The 20,235-nt window shown below is 48.1% G+C and overlaps 2 protein-coding genes across 6 annotated transcripts in view; both read left to right on the forward strand.

Moving 5' to 3' along the window:
- The window catches only part of ARHGEF9 (Cdc42 guanine nucleotide exchange factor 9), a 157,476-nt gene that overhangs the window by 40,027 nt on the left and 97,214 nt on the right, over positions 1-20,235 (forward strand). Inside the window, exon 1 of one of the 5 annotated variants that reach the window (XM_065729585.1) lies at positions 15,846-15,933. The exons of 2 other annotated variants lie outside the window; for them this stretch is intronic. Coding sequence is in view for 2 of the 3 variants with exons in the window: in XM_065729583.1 (XP_065585655.1) it covers positions 15,932-15,940 (9 nt within the window). In the remaining variant the exon portion in view is untranslated. Of the gene's footprint in view, positions 1-15,845; positions 15,945-20,235 lie in introns of those variants that run through there. 2 more of the 5 variants (XM_065729583.1, XM_065729584.1) reach the window with 2 other exon arrangements.
- Positions 15,240-15,768, forward strand: LOC136044345 (uncharacterized). Its single transcript, XM_065729619.1, has one exon. The coding sequence runs from the start codon at positions 15,589-15,591 to the stop codon at positions 15,766-15,768; it is 180 nt and encodes a 59-aa protein (XP_065585691.1). The 5' UTR covers positions 15,240-15,588.

Raw genomic sequence — 20,235 nt, forward strand, 5'->3', positions numbered from 1 at the left:
GCGATCAGGATTTTACTATCAGCACAGTGTCTGTAGCACTGCCCCATAGTAGCTCGCAGCTCCAGAGCCCTGTTTGAAATCCTGAATGTTAATGGTGTGTTAACATGTGCTTGGTTGCAACATCCCTGCTCACAGTCCTGGAAGAACCAAGATACGGTGCCCTTTCCCCAAAGGCAGATACCTTCCCCTGAGAGCTTGCTGCAGCAGCGGAGCTTGTGGGAATCGCTTCTTGTTGCACCCTGTGCTCTGGCAAAGGAGCTGGGCATGATCATCTGCTGCTGCTTGGCTGCATTGTGTTTTGTAGAGCACAAGGCAACAGGCGTGTGTTTTCTTGGTAGAGGAAATGCAGCTGTGTTCTTGTGAGATATATATGTGGCAGGGAGGATTGTAGTCCTGCTCTCTAGGCAGGGCTGGATTTGGGAACTGGCTGATTCCAATTCGAGGTTTAGCTGAGCTCTGGTTCTTTTTCCTCTTGTTACCTTTGTAGGGATTGAGACTTAACCTGGCAACCTTTGATTTACTTCTCAAATCTGCTTAGCAAAAACAAGGGATAGGAAGTGAAACAGCAGAATATTAAGCTTATTGATGAGCCTAATCAACAGCCGACAGTGGGAGAAGAGAAATCAGTGTAATTTCTGCTTGTGCATAACCAGCCTCAACAAAAAATTGTCCTCCTCCAGATCCACTTCACCAATTAGAGCAACATGGGATGTGCCAGACAACACCTCCCTCCATTTGCACTGTCAGGGTTAAGATGGGTGTATCTTTGACTGAAGTATGTGCAGTTACTGTTACGATTCAGTGTGCTTTTAAGTAATCTTGTGTTCAGGAGATCTTTCTTGTGTTATGCGTGTGTGTACTTGACAGTACTGCATCTCATTTGGTGCTTTGTTGTAGGAGAAAAACTTAATCTGATTGCTGCTTTTATTTTCAGTACAGTTTTGGAAGGAAGCAATGCCCATGCACACAGGGTGTCTGTCAGTCCTTCCCAACTCCCTACAGCTTTTGTATTAACTTGTGAAGCTGCAGGAGACCTGACTGACATCACAGGTAGAAGATGCTCACTGAGTTGTGTGAAAACCAGGCTGTGAGTGATGTAGGCATCAGTGTGCTGGGTAGCTGGGAACTGGTGGCTCCTCAGTGGGAAGGGACCAAGGCTGACAGCACGTTCCACCTTGGAGGGTTTCAGAGAGAAGGGTTTTTCAGACCAGAGACCTCCTTTGTGTAAATAACTTACCTGGATTTTCTGTCATTTAACATAGGAAACTTAGGCACGATTCTGGAGTTTGGGCTTGTTTAAGTGTTTGTCTCCTGACTCTTTCTTTTGTTGGCTGTCTCTGGGAATAATGATGGCTGTCAGAGTCTGTATAAAAGGTGATGGAATACGGCTTGATGTAACTGGAACAGGCTGCGTGGGGCCCAAGTGATGCAGAGATGCTGGGCAGCATCCCTTTGCTCTTCCTGACGCTTGTATTCCGTCTTATTTAAATAAACAAATGAAGACACCTACACTCAGGTCTCTCGTACCTCCTGCTGTGTGGCGCAGAACCAGCAGAAAGCGGTAGTCACGAGGAGCTGCCTGTTGTTCCCTGACTCAACCTTCAGCTGCAGGAAAAACATTGACTCCTCTAGAGGTCACGAACAGGAGGTTCAAATGCCATTCTGCCCTTGATGCAGGAGGGTGTGGAAGAAAAGCCTTCAAACAATTCCAAATTCTCTGCAAATGCAATAGAGGGAACTGCAGCTTCTCGCAGGTTTTGTGGTGTGTTGTGTGTGTGGATCCAGTGACCCCCAGTGTGCCCAGTTTGCGTGTGTCCTGGCTCAGCAAGCCAGCTATCTCCACACTATCTCCATAGTTTTTATCTGCCCTCTCCTGCCTCTGGGGCAGACTTCATCAACTGCAAAAGGGGGAGAATGATGTCAGTGTGTCTGTCCTGGCTGCAGTGCTGGGAGGATCTGGTCCAGTATGTTACTGACACCTCTTCTAGCCAGTGCCAAGCTGATCTCACCCATCACAACTGTACTGGGGATGAGTGCTTAATGAGCATCTCTTCTTGCTAACGGTGCAGGGGGCTCTGACCAGAGAAAGAGCAAAGGGGGCTAAAACCCTTGGTGGGAGCAGAGCACAGGTGTGGGCAGGTGCAGCACTTCTCCAGGCTGCAAGGTGCTTCAGTGGGAAAGGGACTCACCTGGCACAGGGAGAGCAGGCTGAGAGCTGCTGCCCTGAGGGTGCCACCAAACCCCAGCCCCACCTTCTGCAGCTTGGGAGCCCCGGGGACAGGCAGGGCTGCGGGGACCCTCCCGAAGTCCCATAGGTGCCCTTCCACGCTCTCTCCTCCTTCCCCTCCTGCGGAGTTCCCAAAGCATTGAGAGGCAGGAGAAGGACAGCCCCCTCCCCTCAAATCCCTCGATCTGTGGCTGAAGTAAAGAACGGGGAGCCCAGGTAGCAAGGAGGCTGCTCACAGCGTGCTCCTGACAGGCACGGGATTGCCAGGCTGAGGATGCCTGACTGAGAGCTTCAGGGTGGGGGCGGGGGGGCTTCGTTTTTTTTTCTCTGTCAGCTCTCACCAGGCAGTAGGGATTTTTTTTTCCCCTCCCTGATAATAAGGACATCATCAGAAGCAAGATGCAGTGGCTAAGGGATGGATCAGGAATGGTGAGTTCAGGTAGCTATGTCTTTCTCTTTTCCTCTTATTGCAGTACTTTGAAGGGGAAATAAGCCTCCGTCCTATCTTCCGACTCCTCCTTTACTCCCTGTCCTTGAAACCACTGATCACCCTGTAGCCATTTTATGGACCCCGCGTTATCGAAGTGCTGAGCAGAAGGAGGAATGGAAGGGAAGGGAGGAGGGGGTGCCCGCGCTGGGGCGTGGTGGGGGGAGAGGCGCTTGGCAGGGGCCGGGGGTGGGTTCGGCAGGATGCGAGCGGTGCTGGGGGGGCACGGAGGGCTCTGCAGGTGCCGCTGTGTTTGGCTGGGGAGACGGGCAGGGGGCTGCTGGCAGCTGCCGGGATCTATCAGGGCTGCTCTGCTGGGGATGGGGAACTGCAGCGGGGCAGGCTGTGTGCCGAGCGGGAGCATCCCTGCCTCCGCTTCATGGGGCTGCACAGCGCTCCTCCGGAGAGCAGCGGCTCTAGGAAAGCAGTTGGAGCAGTGGCGGATTTGATTATTAAAAAAATATGTGTATCTGTTGCCGGTTTGCAGAAGTCCTCGCTGTGCCTCGAGTGCAGCTCTGAGGGGCTGGCTCTGCCAGCAGGGAATGCGGGGAGATTCCTCCGTCTTGGCAAGGGTCTCCGTTTCTCATTGAGAAACTTCCCCGCACGGAGATGCAGCGGTTATTGAGATCTTCCTCTTCCCCGCCAGCTCCCCTGCTCATACAGCCCAGCTTTGCAATGGCATTTCCCTCTGTTTCCCCCTCTCTGCACCGGGCTGGGTTTGCTGTTTTTTGGGATTTTTATTTTTTTCAGTTGTTTCACCCTTCCCTGGGCTCTCGGTGCCCTGTGTGCTGTGCCGTGGTATCAGCCATGCAGTGCAGCTGGCGTCACCCGGCTCAGCCCCTCCTGCACACTTCAGCAGTGCCAGGGGCACTTGGCACATGTTCTGGCAGCAGGGACAGTGGTGGAGGCAGCCCACAGACCGCTTCCTCCTGGCAGCCAGCTCCGTGCCCCTGTGCAGCTCAGCCTGCCCTCCATCCCCACCGAGGTACTCGTGCAGACGGGAGTTTGATGGCTTGTGCTTCCCAAAGACTCTGATGCCAGCACTGGGAGTGTAATGTGGGTGTGTTGACAGCAGCCTGCAGCAGATAGCAAATTTGTTAGGGTCCTATTTCAGGCTCGTCTACCACCTAGCAGTAGTCTGGGGGCTTTGCTGCCCCCACTAAGCATCCAGGCTTTTTGTTCCGTGCTGCCACTCTCTCCCTGCACCTCCCCACATGCATGCTAGCGTAGCACTTTTCCCCTCTTCTCTGGTGTCTAAGCAACACAAATCGCCTTTCACCCGCTCGCTGATTTACATTTGCAGAGATTACCATGCTGAAATAAAAGTGGTGATGGAAAGAAAGCAGCATGGGGATCTTTCCTCCTGGGTGACTGCTGAGCTCTGGTGGAGTGGGGGGGGATGTGGTGCAGGGCAAGCTGTTTCTAGTTGATGCAGCACGAGGCTTGACACTTCCTTGCCTTGCCCTCTTATCTTTCCAGCTTCCTTTTTTTGCTGTTGGCAATAAGAAAGGCTTTGTTATTTTGCTCTGATTAGACTAATTTTCACCTTCTCTTAGACAGAAATTATAGTGCTTGCTGAATAGCCTGCAATTTAATTTTTTTTTTTTTTTTTGAGAGTGAGAGAAGTGAAATGCTAGTGATGGATTTTGAAGTAGGTTCTACCCAGGAATTTCCCAATAATGTTCAATCTTACAAAAGAAAACAAAAGAGACAGTTATGATATCTGTGTTTTCAGCACTTTAACCATCACAGCAGAATTTGAAGATTCTTTGTATATCTCTGTGTATTTTCATCTGAAAATAAGGTAATAAAAAAAAAAAAAAGGGTCACAAAACACAATAAGAGAATCAAGCCTGGTAAGGTTAATCCAGCAGGCATCTCTGCAATGGCTTGTGGTGTGGAGCCTGGTGCATGGGTTGCTGTGGTCTGAGGGCTGTGATGGGCAAAGAGCCCATCCAGGCTGCTGGGAGTGCTCCTGTGGCTATGCTGTTATATACAGATCCTGCTCTCTTTTTGCAAGGGGAGGATTGTTGGTCCAGATGTCCTGGCCGGGTGCCAGCACAGATAGTTACAGTCCATCAAATTCAGATTTTACTTGATTTTCCCAGTCGTATGATTTGTAGAGTAATTTTTTGTTCGATCATATTGGTGCGCTCTGCTAAACAAAGGAGTTGCTCCACACTAGCTGCATTCACCCGGTCAGTGTGGTTATTATCATCTCTGTGTAGTGACTAAAACGGGCCACAGAAATGGAACGTGGTTTATGACAGTCACTCCTAGGCGACGGTTGGCTGGTCCATTTGCACACTAGGCTGCCTGCCATCTGGAGGAGGCCCTTGCCCTTCCACGGAGAGCAACGCCGGGCCAATTTTCATGAGCACTGAGCCTCCTGTTGTTTTCTGGACTGCCTTTTTTCCCCCTTTATTATTTTATGTATAGCTATTAAAGAGCACCAATAGAAATGCCTTTCAGATAGCACCCCTGGAGTTTGTTCTGCTCAGGCTCGCTGGTCTAAAGATAGATTTTTAGACTGGTTTATCAGAAGTTCTGCTCTGTACTGATTTGTTGAAGTGCTGTTTCCTTTCATTCTCAGTGCTGGATGGGGTTAAAGAATTGGTGCTGCTCCTTTCGGAGTTAGTCATCTATAAGAAGCATGTCACTACATTTTTTAAGTGATGGTACCTTTTGTTCTCATGGCAGGTGGTTCTTTATTTCTAAATTAGCCTTAAACCTAGCTATTATTCCATAATGTTGCTCTGTCGGAGCTGTTTTCTTCTCCTTTGCGTGTGCTGCTTTCCATTTTTTGAACAATTAATCTTTTGCCAATTATGCTAGCATCCCATGAGGGTATTTTACATGCTTCATTGGTACTAAGTTGCTAAACTCTGCTAGTATCTGTTTTTAACCCTGAAAGATGAAACTAATTGTCATTGGTAGTGAGGAGAATAAATCTACATATCTGATCAGGGTCGTTAGTACAATGATTCTCTCTCTGGTTGGGCCTTCTTCACAGAGAGTATTGATCCACCCTGGTAATCAAATGAATTGGTTTAAGTCACGGCATAAGTCTTTTCTGGAATGGATTTTTATGTGAAGAGGGCAGAGTTTTTTTCCCAAGCCTTCGTACGTATTTTTAAAAAGAAATGTGAACTTGTCTCTCCATCCTTATTTCTTCACATAGGGACGAAATCTATACCTAAACGTTGTGCTCCAGAAAGCCAAGGTGAGTGCAGCCATCAGCTTCAATAGATAGAGGACCTTTTGTTTTTTTCTGGCTGTATTTTTACAGTTCATTGTTGTTTGAACATTTTAAATCCATCTGCTGTTGACATTTTACATTGCTGTCAGAAACAAAATGTAAACTATTGTAAATCCTCACAACTTGAAGTATGTTGGGAAAGAACTCCGTGCACAAAAGTGCCGAATACTGGAAGCCATGAAGATGTCTGTGAGCAGGGCAGCCCAGCAGCCAGGAAACTTTCTTACGTTTTTCCTCCCTGGTTCTTCTCTGCTTGTCAGTCTGCAAATCAAGGGATATTATATGTAGTGCAGAGAGTCTTTCTGCTTAATCCTGGAAAGCTCAATGTGAAGTCAGGAAAAGAGGGGAAGAAAGCAGTTTAAGCCTAGGATAAACAAATGCAGCTGTGGATGGCAGGCAGGAGAAAAGGGGTCTTTTGGTCTGCAGGCATTCAGGAAGAAGAGGACTGCAGAGTCCCAGAGCACCCTGTGCTCCCATAGAGACAGGAGGGAACTGCAGATGCACAGCCTGCAGCTCCAAGCACTTGGCAGAGGTGCACCCAGGGAAACTGCATGACCTGCTGGGCAGGTTGTGTGTCGTGCAGAGGTTAGTGCTCTGCAGCCTAAGCAAGGAGGTCCTTTTTCCATAGAGGACAGCTTTTTTTGTGGAAGTTTGTTCCCATTCCTCCTGGGATCTGTTGTCACTGAAGGTTGATATTTGGGTTGAAAGAGCTCTGCACACACTGTAGAAGTTAAAGTGTGCTGCAATGTCATTTAGCTCCCAAAGGCTAACGTCAGTAGTAGCAAGTGCATCTCTCTGGGGGATCTTTTTCTCAACTATGTGGTTTCTGTTTTACATTTCACTTCCAGTTTGGGGCTTCTTTAATCTTCCAGTTGTAGCCCTCCGCTGGCATTGCTGTAAGAGTGCACAGTGAACATCCTAGTGAAGGAGTGGATGCTTCACTAAATGAAACCAATCGCAGAACCCCTGGATACATGCTGGCCTTTGTGTCAGTCCCAAGGTGAGGAGAAGGCCTGGTCCCATGTACAGTCTTGGTCCCATTTGCTACCTGCTGGATAGTAGATGTGACGCCAACTTCTCTGCCTTCTGAGGTACCTCACTGATTCATCAGGGATGTCTGGAAAACCCTGTGAGGCCATTGCCTCGGAAGTGCCATGGAAATACAAAGCAGTATTTCATAGAGCACCAAACAGGATGTGCTGGCTGCAAAGCCACATGTGCAAGGCAGTCACCATGTCCATCTGTCCCTCCTGTGGACTTTGGTGTTTGAGCACAGCAGGTTTTGTAAGCTACAGTGGGTTTTTAACTGCTGAGAACCTGCTTTCTTCATATACAACCTTTTTTTCTTTTTAAAGACTTCTTGAAAAATCTCTGAAATGCTTCAAGCTAACATCTTAATGTATTTATGACATTAGCTGCTTCTGCTCCAGAACGGTTGCTCTGAATCTCTTTGAGCCTGGCTGTTATTTTGAACATGACTAATTCCCTGAGTGACTAAGCTCTTAGATAATAGGAAAAATTCATCAAGTTATCTCAGTCTCCAATACTTTCTATTGTTATGAAAAGGCATCTTATCAAAAAATAAATAACTCTTCGTATTATGTAATGCGAGAAGGAGTTGTTAGAGAACTGCAGGAGTTGCAATGACCAGGAGCCACTTTCAGGCTGTGAAGTCCCTGATGCCTGTTCCAGTAAGTGGGTGAGAAGTTCAGTCGTTGTTCTGCAGCACCAGTTAGCTCTCACTGAACCCAGAGCATTGCTTTTGTTCTCAAATCTGTTCAGATGGGATCTCACCTTCTGTTTCCCAGATCTGCCATGCTATGGGATTCCTTGGATTTAACCCAAGGTCATATCGTTCCAACAATTCAACTGCACCTTGTCTACCGTGATTATTTTCAGGTTGTAGACTTAAGCTCTCAAAGCCCCTGCAACGCCAGGTCAGGGTAGCATGGGGAACCTCGTCACTTTCCTGCTACACCTCGATGCTGGCACTGTGAGTCAGGAGTGCAATTTGTGCTTCTTGTAGAAGCCAAGGCAACACCAGGTTCCTTTCTGTGCCTGCTGTGCTAACCCCGTGTCCTCTGCAGGCAGGTTTGTCTGTGTGATCCTGCCCAGCGAGCATCCCTTTGGCTTGCTGCAGTCTCACATTGTCAGGAGCAGTGGGCAGCGAGGCAGGGCTGGTTGCTCCTGGAGGGCTTTGTGCAGCACCACAGGGCTACAGCCTGCAGGCTCTTGCTGCAAGCCATCCTGCAGAGCTGGGCTGGAAGAGGAACTGAAAGCCGATTGCCATTCATCTGTCTAACTTGGAAAAATTAAAGAAAAGCTGTAAACTTTTTTTTTTTAATTTAATGCTAATATTATGGTAGATAAAAATGAGTGTTTTACATTCTATTTATACATCTACTGATCCTCAGCTGGAATTCTGACTTCATTTGGCTGTCTTGTGTTTTCTTCATCACTTGAGTGCCAGATTCAGTAGGCTGTTCCCTCTCTTTTTTGTCTAGGAGGCAGAGTGACGGGGAGAAGATGTTTCATATGCAAAACATTTAAAGCTCTAGGTTAATTTGTGTGAAGAAGATGAGACCCATGGGTCAGACTCTTAATCAGATGTTTTTTTTCTTTTCCCAATATGCTGACAAGGAGCTATCTGTTGTGGCTAAAGCTGACAGTGTTGGAGAAGGGGGATGAGGAGGGCTGCGAGGAGCTGGAAGTGATCCCTGTTCATCCCCATCCTGCTTGCATGAAGCAGGGCCACAGCTTCTGCTCCATCACAGCATTGAGTTGTGATGCTCACTAAGTCACAGGACTGGGCTCTGCTTCCCTAATACATACCTGGTGGATAACTTGCTGCAGTAAAAAGCTGAAAAGTCCTAAGGAGTGTACTGTGTCTCGACTCTCAAGTTCATGAGCCTTTTATTCCTTATGGTATACTGGGGTGGGGTCTGACACAGCCATGCCTGTAGGCAGTGATGATGATGGTATGAGTCCCTGTACAGCAGAGTCTTCATTAAACCCATGCTTTTGTTAAGGCTAGTCAATAAAGGCACAGAGCAGAACTGAAAACTTTTCTGCCCTATCCTCTGTGTAGTTTCTGATGTGGCTGTTTGGTACGTGCATCATGGGTCATACTGTTTCCACGCTGCCCAGCTCCTACACTGCCTACTTGCTGGACCTCTGCAGACTCAGGCAGACAAGAATACTCCATTAGAGTTGCTTTGTAGCTGCGTGGTTAATGTGGTGTGTTGGGTTTCAAAGGATCTCTCAGTGTTGTGTCAAAGCTAAAATGCAGCCTTTGATTTTCATGGGGAAGAGAGTTCTTTACCTTCTGTGCTTCTCAGGGACCACTGAGGATGTTGGCCCTTGATTTAGTGTAGTTGTTGTTAGTGGGTGATGACTGGAAGAAGGGAGCTTGTCTTGGGTTTTTCTGCAGTTTGGTCCTGTTAGTCTCATTTATGAGCTCAACTGCAAGCCCATGAGCCTGAAATGTAAACTGTAGCAGTAAATGTGTATGCATTTTTCTGCGCCAGTTTTTCAGACAAAATTGAGCTTATGTAAGGTTAAAGTGAATGAATGTGACAGGTCATCTTCTAAACTGAGCTTTCTCAGTCCCTGAAGTATTTTTCTGTGGCCAGGGTAACTGATGCTACTTTGCCCAATTTCTGTTGGATTTAAAGTTTTTTTCCTTTTTTTCTTTTCCTGTAACAGTGTCTGAAGATGCTTGTAGGGTACAGGGTGGGATATGGAGCAGATGTATGTAGAAGTGAAAGCACTTGCCACATGATTGCCACTTGCCACATGCCACGTGATTGCCAGCGGCATGAGATTTCAGTCTTTCTTAACGTTTTAACTTCAAATAATCTTAAAAATAGTCTTCTCTTTCTCACTGGAATTCAGACAAACCCAATGGGATCAACTCCCCTGACAGGCTCTCTCCCCATGCCATCTGAGCTTTGATTTGCATGGCATTACGAAAGCTCTGAAACCTGATGATATCAGCACATCAACCCCTGTGGTGGCACAGCCACTGCTGGGATACAGCCTTGCAGTTGTACGCATGTGCCTCTGGGTCCCTTACAAGATCACAGTGACATACGTGGCTTTCAGCAACGTGATGGAAGTGCTTTAATTCTTCAACAGAGAAAAGGACACAATCTGCTGAGAGACTGGATCAGTTTGTAGAAGGAACCACCACCAACTGATGTCTCCAGATGTGGTCCAGAGCCAACCTTGGTTGGTATCTGACATGGCACTACTGCCCTTTGCTCACAGGTTTAAGTCTTGTTCATCTGGAACACCATTAGCTTTCAAGAGAACAGTTACTCAGGGCTGGTGCACATGTACTTCACACCTACTCTGTCCTACCTTAGATTGTTGTCTCTCTCTTAGTATTAACTGAAATGGCTGAATATAAATCAACCTCTACGCTGGGGAAATAATTGTGTTGTATAGCACTTTTTGTTTTCTGTGATGGAGTTAGAACTGGTAAAGAATGGGAATGAGTTTGTCTGCTGCAGCTTGCCCGAGCTCTGTATGTTTGTGTGTGTAATATATCTACCAAGGTCAAGCACTGAAGTTCAGTGTCGTGCTTCCCATCCTTTGGTGAAATTCTTGGGTTTTGTTTTCATGGAATACTTAGAGCAGTGACCCAGAGATGCTCAAGTCCATCCCTGTAGCCTCTGAGCTTTGTGTAATGCTCCTGGCCAGTTGGTCATGTAGGTTAAGCAGCACAGCCTACTCAGCCTCCAGCAGTGCACTGCATTCTCTAAACACTGCAAAAGTGGGCTTAGAAACTTAACTTACTCTCTTTTCCAGCACTCTTAGCCTTGTTGTGAGAGCTGCTTGTTTCATGGGTCATGCTCTGCCATGTTCCATATCTGCTTTCTCTCCCCTTTCTCTGCTTTGCAGACTCTCAGCCTTTTCTGCTGCAGCAATTCTTCTGAAGTCTATTTTATGCCCTGCAGCTTTTGGGATCATCAACTTATCACTGCCCACCTCTCCTTTCCCCATTTTGTTTCTGTAATAGTGTTTCATACTGGTCCTGTACGTGAATCATTTGCTTGTCTAGCTATTCTATGAATTTGCTAAAGTGTGTTATGCAGTTAGCAGGGAAGATGTTGGAGGAGGCTGAGCTTGTCACTGTCACCTGCTGCTTCGCTTTGTTGTTTCTCTCTGGTTGAGGACACAGGCTGCTGAGGGAGGGAGGACTAGATCAGAGGACAAGGTGAAGGGGAAACTTTTAAGGGAGGTGTGTAAAGCAAGGAGAAGGAAGAATGGTAGAAGAAAAAAGTAGGGAAAGTTACTGGAAGAAAGTCACAAGTGGGGAACCCTGGCATTTGCAAGACGCATTGGAAAGGCAAGGAACAGTGAGTGGATGGAAAAAGGTAAATTTGACCACCAAAATTCATGCCCCAACTTTACAGTTATTCATCCATTTTGTGTGCCACTCACTTTGGGTAAGGAATGTTAAGTGCTTGCGAGTTTCCAGTAAGGTCAGTCCATAAAAATATAAAATGATGGGATTTCTTGAGGAATTTCCCAAAGTTTCCCTTGGGCATAGCCCTCACCTCCCTTCCGACCAAAGGATGGAGATGGGTGCTCTGCCTCAGCCATGTCTGCTTGCAGTGAAGAGAGGAAAAAGAGGCAGCTTCCAGTTTAAGAAAACCTCCTTTTTGGAAATTTTAGCAAATTCTAGTCCCACTAGCCTTTAATCTGTGAAACTCTAAACTTCCTGACTACATTTAGAAAAAAAACAATGACTCTGGTGGTCTTTTAATCTCTTAATAGAGCTGAGGGCTGGGGCCCCACCTCAGTGCTGATGCAGTAGGCAGCAGCTGGTAAGCACCAGTAGATGAGACTGAAGAGCAGAGAAGCAGCTTTACCTCTCCTGCTCACCCATCCGTTCGTCCCACTGCTGCTTGTTCCTCTTCACAGGCAGTATTATTAATGTAAATGCTGGGTTTAAACTTCTTTTGTGGTACCGTGTATGTCTGTGATGGGGCTCATGCTCAAAAAGTAACATGAAGAGACAACTGAAGCTGCTTACAACCTAAGATTGCTGGTAGCTGTTTTACCATTTTTATTCCCACTCTGGGATCTACCTGACATTTTTCTGGGTTCTCCGAAAGGATCATCTCCTTTGGCTGACCGCTGAGCATGTTCTCTTTGTCTGGCAGAACTGGGGTTCTCAGCCCTGCTGCCTCCCTGCAGCTGCATCAGTGTAATTGACTGTATTTGTGCTGGAGTTGTGGGTGTAAGTGCTCTGTTTGTGCAATTAGTGGAAGATGGAGCTGATGTGTTAGTAAAGCACAGGTGCCTCTGCATATCCAAGACTGCAGTGTAGGCTGTTAATCTGTGCAGAGGATCTATGGCAGAGCAGGGAGCTGAAGCTGAAACCCTGCGCTCCTTCCAGCCGCCCCTGGACCATCCTGCCAGCTCATGTGGAGATGGTGTACCTATGTGGGAGGTGAATATAGGACCTTTAAACATTCAGATAACAAATCTTTGCTCCTGATTTACAGCCGCATTTGGTTAGCTGATAGTGGGTTGTGCTAATTGCTGGAGACATCCATTGGAGGGAGTCGTGGTCACATGGCTGTGTCAAGTATTACACACACAAGGGATGAAGATTTGGCATCACCTGCTTCAGAGGCATGCCTCAAAATTACTGCTACTGTAATTAATGTTACGAGGACGGTCCTTCTGCTTTGGCTGTTATCTGGGAGTCCAGAATACTCTCTCCCTATGTGCATATACAGATGTATATTTGCATCTCTGTGTGTGATGTATTAGTGGAAGCCGTGGCTCCTTCCTTCTAGATGTGCCTGCTGGGGGCTGCTGAAGTTCAGAACTGCTTTCTTATACAGAAGCAGCCGCTGCTGGTCTTGCATTACAAATTATGCCCCTGACAGCTGCTGTAATGTCAGGGCATGTGCTGTGCTGTGAGGGAAGGCAGTGTTTTATGTAACTGCTACATGCCTTGTCTTTCTGTTCTTTAGTTTAATTCTATACAGAAAATTAGACCAAACTTTCCAGAAAGCATTATGTGAAGTTAAACTTCAGGGTGGTTTTATATAAACCCCTGATGTGTAGGTGTTATTTTCAGTATGGCTTCCAAGAGAAAGTATCTTCTATTTCCCTATTAAAATTAACATTTAGTGCACGCAGAAGGCATGGGAAATTACATAAGGCAGCAAGTACCAACTGGGAATACTTTGAATAATTTAAATAGGAGCCTGTATGCAGTTCATCTATTTGCGCTGATCAACCTTGGTTGCTGTTACGTACCCAATTTTCCCAAGAGCCCTACACTTACATTTGCATATCGTGGGGTACCCGGCACATCTGTGCGCGATGTTTGGGCTGCACAGCCACCGTCACACACTGCAGCTGCCGCACGAGCGGCCGTGGGGTGGGACTGGGGGGACCCTCCTGCTTGCGGCCGCCGGGGCTGCAGGCAGGGGCCGGCCTCGGAGCCTCTGTTTGCCCTCCCCTCTGCTGTGAGTGGCTCAGAGCTTGCAGAATGACTGCCAGAGACCTGCCAGGCACATTGCTCCGAATGAAATCCTCTTTTTCGGCTACGGAAGTAGCTATTGAGCATGTGTGGTGGCTGCTGCGCTGTTTTTCTGGATGGTTCCTAGGCCCCAGCTGCTTTTACCTTCCCCGTTTTCCTCCTCACCCCCGAGCTATGTGCAGAAGCACAGAGGGGTCTGTCTGGAAGCCCCACCGGCTGCGCTCTCTCGTCTTGGGCTTGAGCAGACATAAATGGCACAGGGCAAGGCAGGAGATGAGATTTTCTGTGTTTGTGGGAATTCAGACTTGGACTTTGTCTTGGGAAGGGATGGTGGCTACAACAAATGTACCACATCTGCAATATGGTTGCTGTTCCAATTAGTCTAAAATTGCATTAGGCAAACTCTCCTAAAAATGCAGGCATGCTGGAGGATGCAGGTGCTGCTGCAGCGCATCGCATCGCTCACCTGGGCCCAGCCAAGCACTTGTTAATGGGGCAGCTGCCTGCCTGCCTGGGGTGGTTCTAAAGTTGCTGTTTGGAAGAGTGAAAGATCTTCTTTCACTGCTCTCATGAGTAGAAGATGCTCTATCTGGACACAGCACGATGCTTCAGTCTCTGTGTGAGAGAGAAGCCTCTCTGCCTTTGGCTTCCAAGTCTCGCACAAAGAAGGGGAGGGGTGAGATGAACCCCCCCCACTTATCCCAAGGGTGCTGTGATGGGAAGAAATGCTATATGACACTGCGGTATGCCAACTCCAGGCAATGGCTGCTCAGGTTTATAACATCCAAGTCCTCCTCCACTCTCACTGTTGGAGCACGAACTTGAGGGCTCGGTGCCCCTTGGCCTGGTGCCTGCCTGCGCGCCCCGGGTGTGCTGTGCGGAGCAGCTATCCTGGAACGCGCTGCTGCTCGGCCTCCACGCAGCTCAGCGTGCATGCATGTGCATTGGCAACATTTCTATATTTGTCTTTGCCTGTAAAATCATTTGCTTTTTCCAGCTGAGCACTTCTTGTGTGAGCACGTGTGATGCCGTTCCGAGGTGACTGTTGGGTCTGGGATATGAGCTCTGGGATGGCAACCGGCATCTGGGCCATAAACGCTGATGTAGGAATTGGCATTTCTGGCTGCTGTAGGAGGAATAAAGATCCCCCCGCGCTCTGCTTCTCTTTTATACAGCACTGTCTCTAGAATCAGAATGCAGTGTAATGTTTAGGACGGAGAAAACAGTGCAGTGCTGATGAGAGGCAGTAAGCAACACGTACACAATAAGATCGCCCAGGGCTCAAAAGTAATTTCCCTGCCCCTTTCCCACTTCCCGGGCTCACGGTGAATTTCCACGTTCGGAGGGGCTGCCTGGTTGTTATTGCGGCTGCTTGGTTCCCCCTTTCCCCTCCCGCTCCCATACCCGCGGTGCTCCCGGCAGCGCTGCCTCTCCGCGCTGCTCTCCCCCCGCGTGCCCCGGAGCGCTGCGCGTAGCAGCCGGGCAGCGGTGTCCCCGCGTACCGCGACAGCGGGGAACGGCATCTGCGCTGCGCACAGAGCCCGGAGCCGCCTTCGTGGAGCCCAGCGCTGCCATCCCAACGCGTCTCTGCTTCCCCAAGCGCCGGACGGAGAGGCAGACGTGCCGGCACGGCGCTCGTTGCTGCGGCGGGCGGAAGATGCGCGTATTTATGGAGCCAGCGCTTCCTTTTGCGTTTGACTGACAGCCAGGATCCCTTCCCTGCCTGGTCACCGGCGCTGATTTGTATGCGCAAGGGTCCGCCTCGCACCGAGATGCAGCCACAGCAGCTTGCAGAGCTGTCATACTCACACAAGCTTCTTATCTGCACTGGCTTGACGAATTAAAAAGCAAGGCAGCCAGCGAGAGAGAGAGACCGGGAGAGAGGGGGGAAGAGAGAGAGAGAAGCTTGCAGACAGCGCTCGCTCGCTTTCCTAAAGGAAGGATTTTGCGTCTAGTGCTCCCTGGTTGTGATGATGCTTCACTTAGCGGGCTCCAGAATGAGCTAGAGACAGCAGCTAGGGGGATAAACTGAAAGCAGACCACAAACCGTTCTGAGCAAACCAAACCGGGAACAGTTTTCTCCTTTATTCTAGCATGGTGGATGTATGGACAGTCTTACAGAGCAGAGGTTGACTTCTCCAAATCTGCCAGCCCCACATCTTGAACACTACAGTGTTCTGCATTGCACCATGACCTTGGATGTTCAAACGGTGGTCGTTTTTGCAGTGATTGTGGTGCTATTGCTTGTGAATGTCATACTCATGTTCTTCCTGGGCACTCGTTAAATGGATTTTTTCTCCTGAGCTGTTGGGGGCTACTACTACCACTAGCAATTCAACAAGAGAGCAAGAGCGGGAGAGAGAGAGAAAGGAGAGAGAGAGAGAGAGAGAAAGAGAGATTCTTACTGAGGGGGGAACGCATTGAGCTTCAACATGGCCTCGCTGTGATATGTATGACGTTGGTATATTATCTCTCCCTAAATCTTTTGTCATGTCTTGTCTTTAAGTATGCCTGTAAGTGTAGCTGCTTTTGCCTGGGTTTTAAATGTGATAAATAATAGCAGTCATCCGTTCCTGTGTCGTACTGTGCTAGAGAGACAGAGCTGTACGTATTTAGTTAGGAGCAGAGTGAAAATATCTGTTCTGTAATCAGCATGGGCTGTGTTATTGTGCTTCCTTTAAAATACTGACTCGAGTTAATAATGAGACATTTTGTTCGAAATTTCCAGCAAGCAGTTAATGTGAATGTCTGTGAGAGTAACCATGTAGCTGCCAGGTGAGAGGTGCTGCCTGCAATTGGATTGAGCTCTGGATGTTTTTAAGGGGGGAGAGGGGGGATGAGAAATCCTATTAAAGGATTAAATCTTTGCTAAAATAACATTCAGCCACAAAAGAGGGGGAAAAACCCAAATGTCTTTATTTATCTGTGTTGCCTTGATGATCTGACTTGATTTCTCAGTATTCGACCCAAAAGCCTCCAAATTCTATGTCCACACCAATTTAGCCTAGTGCCTTTCTTAAGAGATGCGAGAGGGACTGAATGTAACCTGCTTGGCTTTTTCTGTCTGTATGTGCTTTATATCTTGCTGATTGAGAAGGAGGAATATCCAGGGATGCATGCTTTGTTTTTCTTTGCGAAAGCAGCAGACTCGGAGGGGATGGGTTGGCTTTGATTTCTCTTGAAATCTCATTTAGCTTTCTTTAACGCCTGTGTATTTATACTGAAGGTATATATTTTTGGTAATATATGTAGGGAAAATCTTTGTCCACCTTGAGGATAACGAGATTTCGAGATGGGCTGTTTTGCGTGACTTTATTTACATTGATTCTCTTGAAAATGAAGTGCAGAGCTGCATATTGTAGGCTTGCTGAATAGGTGTCCACCAGCGAGAGGTCTGTGTGGTGGGAGATGTCTGGTCCTAAATGGCAATGTTTACAGCTGCAGGCTCCAGTTCCAGTGTGGTTAAGTCAGTGAGGATTTGAAGGGGATGGCTGAAAAGAGCAATGTATTCTTTCTTGGAAATACGCCTCTGTATTTCAGAACTGTTCTGTTAGAAATCTGGTGGAGTTGTTTTTTTATTTTTATTTTTTAAATATATTTTCCCCTTTCAAAAATGAGAATTGCTCCAAAAATTAGGAAATCGTAGTTTGCAAATGTTTAGATCTCTTGATAGCGTTCACTGGAATTATTTTGCTTTGATAATTAACCAGTTGGTGCCACCTCCAGCCGTATTATTTATCTGATATCCTCTGGTGATCCAGGGGAAAAAAAAATAGAAGTAATTGATTAATAAAGGCGCGGATGGGGCTTACAGATGGGGGCTGCCAGCCATTCCCATGTGAGTGGTGCTGTGGGTTGAATGCAGAGGTAGAGTGAGTTGGGAGCAGAGTTGTTTTTGGCTGGTGGCACGATCGGACATGGAGTGAAATGTTGTTAAGTTTGCGGCTCTGAAACTGTCTTCAGCTGTAAATAAGAGGAAAAAAAATGCCCTGATTTCAGAGTGGTAACATTTGGCTGGCTGAGCTGACAGAGGAGTGTGATGGCAGCAGCCCCATGTAATGGCCAGCGATGCCAAACCCCGTGGCACTGCACTGCTGCTCGGTGCCTGCTGGCTCTGCATCCTCGCCCTGGGAGCTACCTGTGGGAGAGGGATCTGCTTCTCACCCCGATAGACCGAGTGACCATCCCTAGGAAAAGTCATTTGGATACTGAGCATGGTTTGGCTTGTTAAACAGCTCCAGTCAGCTTTATTTTTCTGTTAGCTAGGTGATGCTATTACTTTTATAGGTTGCAGAACCTCTTGAAAATACTGTGAAGGAGCAAAGATCACCAAGGAGAGGGAACCAGTCGAATAGCAGCCAAAATAACTCTCCTGGTGAAACAATTCTAAACAATTTGGGGGAGCAAAGGTAAAAAAAAAATGAGGGGAAGAAAAATAGCAAAAAAAAAAACAAAACCCAGTGAGTTAAAAATGGGAGGCAACTGTGTCTGAATGTTGATTTTCCTTGCTGCTAGAGCTTTGGCATCAAGGTTTACCTTTCAATAAGATTTCTACGAGGAATGCTCAGTACCTGCTGGGATTTTCCAGTCCGTGCTGGTGTATTTCTTGATGCGGAGCGGGCAGTGTGAGTGTGTGGCTGATATGTTCTGGTGTGATGGACCTCCTGGTCCCTGTGTGGACATGGCATGGGGCTGGGGGACATGGGGCTTTGGGTGCATGAGAAGGGACAGAGATATCAGTCACGGGACAAGGGTTGCTGCAAACTTGTTTATTTTTTCTATAATGGAACATGGTTAAAGGAGACCGGTGTAATTTTAGTACAACTTTCTGGGCTTTTGCTCTTCCAAAGGTTGGTAGGATCAAAGAAAGTCAGGTTTGTGCAGAGCACCTTGCGAGTTTGATGTAGAAGACTTTGAGTGTTGTTTTAGCAGTGCTGTGCTGGGCATCCCGTTGGGCTGTAGGAAGAAAGAGAGGAAATGAGCACAGAAATTGAGCAAGGGCTGGGTTTTTGCTACATTTAGTTAGATCTTTTTCCCGTCTGCATTCCTCAGGGTCCACCTTTTCCAACGGGCCTTTAGCCACCTGCTCCATCCCCATTTTGGTAGTTTTGCAGTTCAGCATTCCCTGAGCCTGCAGCTGAGCCTCAAACAGCCCCGTTGAGCAGAGCAGTTAGCGAGGTGAGCAGCTCTGTCTTGCTGTACTCCTCAGGAGCAGCTCAACCCAGGCCAGTCTGCTTTGGCAGCTTTTTGAGGTGACCATGTTCCTGGTTCCACGCAGTAGACCCCTCTGCTCCTAGTGACCGCGCTTTGCACGGCGCGTGGTGCAATCTGTGCGCTGTAACAGATGGAGGTGGGGGGCAGCCTTCCTCCCCTCTGAGCTCTGTGGGAGGACATGGGCAGTGAGTGGGGCTGCTTGGGTCGGTCCTGGCCCTGTAGCTCGCCCCTGTTTGTCAGCGCCGAGCTCCTCGTGTTCCCAGGAACGCTCAAGCTCAGAGCCGAGGGAGAAGAGCAGTCGTCCCTGTAAAGAAATCAAAGTGCTGACCCTCTGGAAAACACGGCCCCAAAGAAAATGGTGCATTTGTATGCAGATGTGATAATTATAACACACAAAATCTCTTTCAGCGATTGCTCCTGTTGTTTCTGAGGCTGTGTGATGGGAGAGCTGACTTGCTGTTTGTCTGCTTAAGCAGGATTCAATGTTATTTGCCACAGGATTCATGAAAATGCCTCTGATTGTATCATAGCAACCCTGCTTCCCACAGTCCATAAAAAGTCCATTGCCTGCACGGCAATCCGCTGCTGTCAGGATTCAGGCACTCTTCTGAGCACAGGCAAGGCAGCATTTCTCCCTCTTTGGATGCTTCAGAACAAAGCATCCATGTCGGGATGCTCCGTGTTGGGATGGTTCGTGCCAGCCCCACGATCGCTGTGATGTTAATGCCCCGAGAGAGCTTCCGTTCATTATTTTTAAAGGCTCCCCCCTCCCTCCCTCCATGGCTATTTCCCAGCTCTGTGTTAAACCTCACATGACAAGTTAGAGGGGGACGGGACAGCTCGGAGGGCTCTGACTCGATGGCCCATCCCTGCCCTGCCATTCGGACCTCCGGCATGGCAGCGGCACGGCACTTGCTTACGCTTCGTAGTGAGTGAGGATCAGCCCTGGTGGAGTCCTGCGGTGGGGATGTGGAGGTGCTTGCTTGTCCTGTAGATGAATGTCATTAGTGCTGCATGTTCACCCGGTTCCTGCTCCCATCTGTTCGCATAATGTGGTTATATTTCTTTTTGGATCAGGTATTCAGTACACAGCCCAACTGCTGTGTATAATGTCTGAAGGAAAATTGCCAAAAATCCATGTAAGTTTTGTTTGGCTTGTCTTGGTTTGTGCCTAAGCCCCCCTTTTACACGCTGTCCGTTTCATTTGGTGTCGTTCGCAGTCTCTGTCTGTGCTGGTGGTGCTGGGAGCCGCGGTGCTGTGTGTGCAGTGCCTGCTGCATGTCCGTGTCCTGCCTGTGCTGTCTGTGCTTCGGGGTTCCGTGCATCTGTTGGGGCGGCTCTGCTCTCACCATGTGTGCCTTCCTGAAGGGGCTGTGGCAGCTGTGCTCGGTGCATAGCCACGAACGGAGTGCTACTGCTGCTGTTGTGACCGAGCGCTGATTCCAGTTTTAACCAAAGAGTCTTCGATGAGCGCATGTTGGGAAGCGTGAGGAAAACCGCCTAATGATCACGTAATAACCAGAGTTATCTGCTACGTT

This window comes from Cyrtonyx montezumae, unplaced genomic scaffold, assembly GCF_038088225.1.
Source record: "Cyrtonyx montezumae isolate F1298 unplaced genomic scaffold, pur_monq_1.0 scaffold_11, whole genome shotgun sequence".
Lineage (NCBI taxonomy): Eukaryota > Metazoa > Chordata > Aves > Galliformes > Odontophoridae > Cyrtonyx > Cyrtonyx montezumae.

Coding starts and splice junctions, on each gene's coding strand:
- LOC136044345 (XM_065729619.1), top strand. CDS start 15,589: ATGGACAGTCTTACAGAGCAGAGGTTGACTTCTCCAAATCTGCCAGCC.